Below are 7,733 nucleotides of genomic sequence, written 5' to 3' on the forward strand. Positions count from 1 at the left end.
ACACTGAGTGGGCAAGCACCAGAACCAAGGCAGCCAAAGACTGGTCCTGAGGTTTCTACAGGCTTTGAGATCCTGATCCTCCTCCAAAACTGGCACTGTGCAAATGCACAAATCCATTCTTGCATTTTGTGCTCACACACACACATGCACAGTATTGCAAATTTGTTCACACAAAAAGAAACCACCAGGTTCAGAGACAAACAAGCCTCTGCTTTTAACAAATTTATTTATATATGCTTGTGACCAAGTCATCCCACATGATTTTACTAGGCACTTTTCCTTGTGCAGAATGTTTACAAAACAATCACAGGACAAATCAACAAAACCAAACATTGGTAGTTTCAGGTACTTCCTGAAAGCCATATGGGCTATGAAACTGAAAGTCAAGGCCAAATCCACAGCAATCCATGTGTTTACTGGGCTTTGCCTTCAAAGCAATGAGTCATATGATAAATGCACTGTGCAACACTAGACACAATTCTGTAGAGACAGGTCTTTTGCTTTAATTTTTAATTTCCATTTTCTGTGGGTTTAGATAAACCATGAACATTACTTTAGTATAATCCTTTGCAATGAATCAATACTCTAATTTAATAATGGTATTCTGTTGTCAACATATAATATATCATATAATGTCCTTGCATAGATGCAAAAAAATATGCCAAATAAAATTCAAAGCTTTGCTTTCACCAGTGATCACAGGTTAAATCAATGTAATGACAAGCTCTACAGTCCCCAGAAGAATTTCCTTCAGGGTTAAAAATCAGCATGGAATAATTTCAGCCATATCCCTCTCACTCATCATGCCAGTGCTGCACAAGCTCTTCTAGGTCATAGGATTCCAACAATTACGTTAATGAAGAGAAGAGAGACTATATCTGAATAGAATCAATGTACATATCTAACTGAGTCTTATTTAAATATTCCACTTTATGAATTCAGTGATAGCTGGTCTAGTCCCTAAATGTAAAGAAGATTAAAAATAGAAAATGGAATTAAGTCCAGTGTCCTCTAACTTAATTGAAACAGATGAAGCAAGTTATAGCTGTAAAATATGAAAAACAAATTGCAATAACTTTTACTTCAGTGATGTGGCTACATGTCTGTATTTGTTATTTTTATCTTGATGGTAGCCTTCCTGTCAACAAGCATCTAAGACAGGAAACAATTCTAATCATGTCCGTGGTACTGACCGAATGTATGCAAATAGAAAATAAGTGAGAATGAAGAAGCAAATGCTCTTAAAACTCCCAGTTGTTTTTCTCAGTATTTTTTTCCAATTCAACAGCTTTTGAAGCATTTAAAATTGGTGGATAACTGACATATTAATCTCAGTTAATGGCAAAGGAACGTGCTCTGCAGTCACGTGTGCTTCCCTCGGTTCAATGACAGCTCCCGCTCGTCATGCCAAGCGTTCACAATCCATGTCATTTGCTGGCAGAATGCTTCAGAGCTCTGGGAAGAGTAGGTCTGGTTTTACTACGGCTTGGCACCTCCCACAACACCCTCCAGTTGGTGAAAACCCCGCAGTTCCATCTAAGTGTCATCCTTAATGCGAAAAAGATATTTGAGTCAGTGCAAAATAAAACAAACAGCTTTTACCAAAATGTCAGTGCTGGTAGCAGTGCATCTGCCAGATGCTTGTTACTTGAACCCATGCTGTGCATAACAATCAGTCAGAGATATGACGAGGATAAACGACTGGACCAGAAAATCTTTAACAGGAAATCAAAGTATACTCAGACTCCCAAAAAAAAATTGGTTGCAATTGGACTTCACAAGATATATTGATTAAGTGTTCTGTAACATCTCTTTTCTTGGTTACTATGCATTAGTTGAGCCCCACCTGCCCGACCTCAGTTCTCTGCATTAGCCTTTGGTCATATGAACACAAGAGAAACCACAGTGCTATTTCATAGCTGAATTCACACAGGAATTCTTTTAAGTACGGTATCTCAATTTAAGGATAATAACATTACTGAAGAATCCAGAATACCATGAAAAACGCATATTGGAAAAATCAGGGCATGACTCTTTAGAAATGAAACCAATGGCTTGATAAAAATAAAACCTCCCTAGCACGTTCCAGCCTGTTGGTTGATTTTTTTTCTTTTTTGATTTACAGGCTGGAATATCCTTCTAAATTAGTGACTGACTTTTACACTGAGCATTGGATGAAGAGGCTTAGGATGAAAAAGCATGGTTCATATGTGATCATGGAAAACATATGCAGGCACAAGATGCAGAGAGATATCTGATGAGTAAGTGGCTTTTGCTTAGTCAGAACCTGAAGGATCTTCATCAAGAACTTTCAAAACAGCTAACAGATAGTTTGACTTTGAGTGAAACACAACCAAGAATTATTGTCATTATGCACACCCACAAAAAAGAGAGATTTCACAACATCTCCCCAGATGAATGCACACACAGAGGAAAAAGCTTTACCAACACTTATTCAGGTGGGCAATCATCTGGCTTCCTGGAGAAATAACTCCTGATTTGCCTTCCATTTTCCTAAATCCTACTTTGAGCCCATTTGAATATTTAAAACAATTAAATAAACTACAACACAAAAATTGTATAAATAAAGATAGCTGTTTCTTTTCTTAAAAGCTGTGGAATGTTAAATAACCTATGACTCCTGCCCACATATGTGCCTTGCCAAGCCAGAGGATGATACAAGGGCATGCCCTGTTTTGAAGATTTATCGTGTCAGATTTGTATTCACAAGGTACAACAGGATCCATGACTTTCATTTCAATAGCAGCTGGAACAACAGGCACAGAAGGAACATGCAGCTCAACCTGGGAAATTAGGATGAATTTAAAAAAAAAATCCCTTTCTTACTGAGAGCTGTTAGTGGCAGACACAGACACTTGCTTTGAGGTCACACCATGTCAGCAGTTCAAAGCACAAAAAATTGCGATTCTTCTTTTCTCCCCCCACAGTGGATACTGCAGCCTCAAAGAATTTTACATGTATCCTTAGAGATGCTTGTATGTATCAGGAGAGTACAGCTGTAGGCTTTAAAAAACACGTTCATATGCCCTACAAATTCAAATCTTTTTTTATGTAATCTATTTAATCTTCCATTAATGATAATCTCTGCTATCAATGTGCCCAAACAGGCTCAATTTTTGCTGGATTTGCACTTCTTGCATTTCCATCCTATAACTGAGCTGCATTTAATGAAGGGAAACACCCTGCTGTAAAAGGTATTAGCAGCCTCCCTAAAACAAAAAATAGTTAGAAAGCTCTGCCAGGAACGTTTCAAGATTGTGGTTTTTCTTCTTCCTTTGTGTGTGTCTTGCATAGAGGAGAGTCCTGCCAGCTGAACATTATTTATTAATCAGGACATTCCTGCCTTCTATAGCTTGTAAGGAGACAGCCTGGAGGGGCAGAAATTGCTGTGCATTTCTCTTACATATCCAACGAGACAGAAAGGGAAGCAAGGAAGAGATCACAAGGGAGCATTTGGACCCCAACAGATCCCACCTAGCAAGCCCAGGCAGATGCACACACATACATCACAGCAGTTTGAAGAACCATGTAGCATATCTGGTTCACACAAGGATTAATGGACATATAGGTTGAAGATCTGGCTTCATTTGCTGCTTTGTTTTTAAGAAGTGCACTATACAGCTTCCCACACCTGAGTGAAACAAGCTGCATTGAGCTCCACAAAAGATTTTCTTTCTGGTAACTTCCAACTACCTTAGGTTCTACCTACAGAACGTGCAGGCTTGGACACACGTGTAAGGGCTGCTTCTCCCCCAGTTACTGTGGCACACATAAGCAAAATGAGTTATTGCCTTGCTAGCTCTTCTGATTTAGTAATAGTCTCATTCGTAATCATTCCCAGCCATCCGCCACCTGCACACCCACCCACCCACACATACACATCCAATTTGCTGTTCTTCTCCCAATTTTGTCAATTCACAAGATCAGTTTGCACTTCCTATCCTCTCTGCCCCAGTGCTTATGAACAAATACACTTAATAGACAAAATAGAGTTCATACTGATTTCCGACAAAATCCTCCAGCAGAACACCCCTACATTAGCATACAAAAGGGGAGCCCTGGGCTGTAAAAGGGGTTCAATTGAACTGACTTTCCCAGCAGCAGCAAGAGTTAATGGAGGACACCCGGCTTTTCACTTCCTCTACTGCATCCAAGAAAGCTCAGAATACTATAATACAGTCTAATTGAGCATTTCACTAAACAGCATCTCACACACAGAAGTTCTTTTGGCAAAAATTGCATTTGTCCTAAGTAACCTTTATGAGAAGCTGAAAGTTGATGCAGCCAGACCAAATGAATTTTCAGCTTTAGCCCGAATCCTTAGGTTTGTGCTTGGGAGGGTGGGAAGAACCAGCCACCAAGCATCAATCGGAGAACTAGCCCCCTCCTCTGCTTAAAAAAAAAATAGTCAGTTACGGCAACACGGAGCTGTGGCTACACACGGGAGCCGCCAAAGCGCTGGGATGGGTCTGCATATCCGCGGGGTGCCCCGGGCTCCTTCCCAGCAGAGTTGGCCGCAGCTCCATCAGGAGCCGGACACGGGGACGGGAGAGCATCCCTGCGGAGCCCGCCCTCGTTTCGAGGGAGACGAGCGTGCGAGAAGCCAAACTCCGTCACCGGCAGAGAAGCACATGCACAATCCAGCCCGCACCTGCTGGAGACCACTCTCTCTACACTGCCCCTTGGGGGGGATCATCACTGGTCCCTCTCGCTCAGACACCCCCAGCATCTCCTAAGTACTTTTCGCAGACCTGCCTAGAAGGGAAAGGGGGGATCGGCAGCCTTCCTAAAACCACACTGAAAAGCAGTCCCCTCAAATGGCTGCTCCTGCCTCAACATCCATCACACAAGCAGGGAACTTGCCGGGGGTAAAAAGGGGGCGCAAGCAGGGAAGGGAGAAAGAAGCGCAAACTTCGGAGCTCTCCGGCTTCCCGCACGGCAGCAACCGCACGGGAACGGCACGGCGGCCACCTCTGACCGACGCATCGCCCCGGCCCGACCCCGCCGGGGCTGGACGGGGCGAGGCGCGCACCGAGCGGCCCGAGGGCGCGGGGCGGCCGGCGACACTTACGGGTTTTGGGGGTCGTGCTGGCCTCCGGCGTGGTGGTGGTCGACTCCTGGAAGGGAGACAAGGTCCAGGACGGCGCCGAGTCGTGGACGTAGATCTTGTAGGAGGAGGTAGCGTGTGCCGCAGTGGGCCAGGCGGGCAGCGGCGGGGTGCTGGGGGCGGCGGGCGGCGGCCGGGCGCCGCGGCCGGCGGTGCCGGGGGGGCCGCTGGCGGGCGGCGCCGTGTGCGGGGACACGGGGTGCCTGGCCGCGGTGGGCCGCGGGCCGCCCCGCGCAGGGCCGCGGGTGCCGGGGGGCCGCGGGGGAGCCCGGCTCATGGTGGTGAGGCGGGGGCTGACACGGCTGGGCGGCCGCGGCGTGGCGGCGGCGGTGGTCTCCGCGCCGCGCGGGGGGGCGGTGGGCTTGGAGAGGAAGAAGGGGTCCTGCCCCACGCCCTTGGCGTCCATCAGCTCGGTGGGGACGTACTCCTTGACGGAGCCCACCACGATCCACTTGAGCAGCATGAGGCTGAGCCCCAGACCGATGAAGCCGATGAAGAGGGGTACCACGCACAGCCACGTCTGCTGCCGGTTCCAGACGATGCAGTCGCTGCAGCGCAGCTCCCGCGGCGGTCCCCCGGCCCCATCCCCGCCCGGGCCCCCCGCCGCAGCCGCCGCCTCCGCCGCCCCGGGCGCCGCGGCGCCGGCAGCCCCCTCGCTCATCCTAGGGGCCGTCCGCAGCGCCGCCGCGGCCCCGGGGCATCAGCGCGCCGCGGCTGCCGGCGGCATGCGGCGGAGGAGAGCGGAGGGGAGCGCGGCGCCGTGCGGAGCGGGCGGCGGGAGCGCCCCGCTCAGTCACGCCGCCGGCACGGCATGCCCCGCGCCGCGCCGCCCCGCGCAGCCTCCCGCGGCCGCGGAGTCAGCGGGACGGCCGCGCCATCCGCCGGGTGCCCGACTCTAGCGCTGCTCGCTGCAGCCTCGTCGCTCTTCTTCTTGTCCCTCCGATATAAGGTTTTTCTTTTCTTTCCCTTTTTTTTTTTTTTTTTTTTCCGAGTAATAAGTCGCAGGGATCAGCCTCCTCGGTTTATTTCTTTTTTATCCCAAGCGTGCGGCTCCGGCGACGTGCAGGTACATTCCTTCACATTCACGCACCTTCTCGCCTTTCCTCTCCCCTCGGGGCTTGGGGGATCCTTTCTTTCCGTCTTCCTTTCCTTCCTTCCCTCCCCCGCCCGCTCGGCTCCTGCCTATGCCCGGCCGCGGCGCAGCAGCATCCCTCGGCGGCTCCGCGGGGAGGCGGCGGCGCGGCGCAGCGCACCCGCCACTCCGCGGCCCCGCGGCCAACCCGCGGCCGGCGCCGGGCCAGGGAGGCCGATCCGCGGGCGGGGCCCGGGCCAGGAGGCACGGCTCGGCACGGCTCCGCGCAGCTCCTCCGCGCCCGCGCTAAGTCCGGCCCGGCATCAAAACTCCGACGAGGATTCCCGAAAAAAAAAAAAATAATGAAAAAAATTAAATAATCCACACGCACGCAAAAAATAAAAATTAAGATGAAACCCTGGAGGGGAGCGGCAATGACCCAGTCGGCAAAAAAAAATATACGGATCCGGCAAGTAAATGGGCACGCAAAGGCAGCTCCTGCCAAGCTTGCAGCTTCGGCTCGATTGTGTATTCCTCTGGCAGCGCCGCGGAGGCAGGCGAGCGCGCACCGAGCAAGGCGCCTCCCACCAAAGCCTAATGGTGGTTTCTTAATGCGCACAAGATAAATAAATGATCCAGGCAAACCCCTCGGGAGGGTGTATGCTACGGCAACCGGAGCCTAGGAAAGAAAGGAAAGGAAGGAAAAAGGAAAGAAAAGGAAAAGAAGAGATAAAGGGGCGGGGGTGCGGGGTGGCGAAGCTCCCGAGCCCATCCTGTGGTAGCGATCCAGCAGGCTGGTGCTGCATGGCAGCAAAGACCTGCGCGCAGCGAGCGGCGCGGGGTGCGGGTGCCGCGGCGGGCGGACACCGCTGCGAGGGAGCCCAGCGAGCGCCAGGGCTCGGGACAGGGGTTCTCCCACCTTGATGCTACCCGACAGGCATCACCTGGCAGCATTTTGTTGCTCTTGTTTCTAATGGTATTCGCTAAAGAAACCAAAACAAAACACAACAACCCACCACACGCCTGCAAGAAAAGGACACTTGATGCAGCAGCTGGGGAGAAACTGATGGCACAGCATCACACTGAGGTTGCCAGACAAGTTTTGGTATATTAACTGGTTTATTTGGCTGCACCAAAGTTGAATTTACAAGTTCAGCGTAGTCAACAATGGGTGCTTTCACTTATTGGACAAACATTCCACCAACTAGGTGGTCACTGAAGGGTTAACAGCAGTTTGCCAAAGGTGACTTAAATCCCAATTTTCAAAGTTTTAGAGAATGCTCTATATGCATATATGCTCTATATGCATCTACAGATGTTTTTAACCATTTCTTCTAACCTGTTACCTTATTGGTGTCCTTTTCTGGTATTGATGCATAGATATCATTTCTTTAGTCACATAATTAAGGGTATTGATATTTCTACCAGATAAATTAGTGGAAAAGTTGGAAACAATCTATGAAATGCGTTTGTTCTGTGTATAAAGAGACAAATAGAGAAAAGAAAATATTGCAACTGAAACATACATGCTTG

At 49.3% G+C, this 7,733-nt stretch overlaps 1 protein-coding gene across 2 annotated transcripts in view; it reads right to left on the reverse strand.

The window, feature by feature from the left end:
- The window catches only part of NRG3 (neuregulin 3), a 348,278-nt gene extending 342,489 nt beyond the window's left edge, over positions 1-5,789 (reverse strand). For both annotated transcript variants that reach the window (XM_021537205.2, XM_021537204.3), the window contains exon 1: positions 5,093-5,789. In XM_021537205.2, the coding sequence (XP_021392880.1) occupies positions 5,093-5,789 (697 nt within the window). The remainder of the gene's footprint in view (positions 1-5,092) is intronic.
- Between the last annotated feature and the right edge of the window lie 1,944 nt (positions 5,790-7,733).

The sequence above is a fragment of the Lonchura striata genome, chromosome 7, assembly GCF_046129695.1.
Source record: "Lonchura striata isolate bLonStr1 chromosome 7, bLonStr1.mat, whole genome shotgun sequence".
Taxonomy (NCBI): Eukaryota; Metazoa; Chordata; class Aves; order Passeriformes; family Estrildidae; genus Lonchura; species Lonchura striata.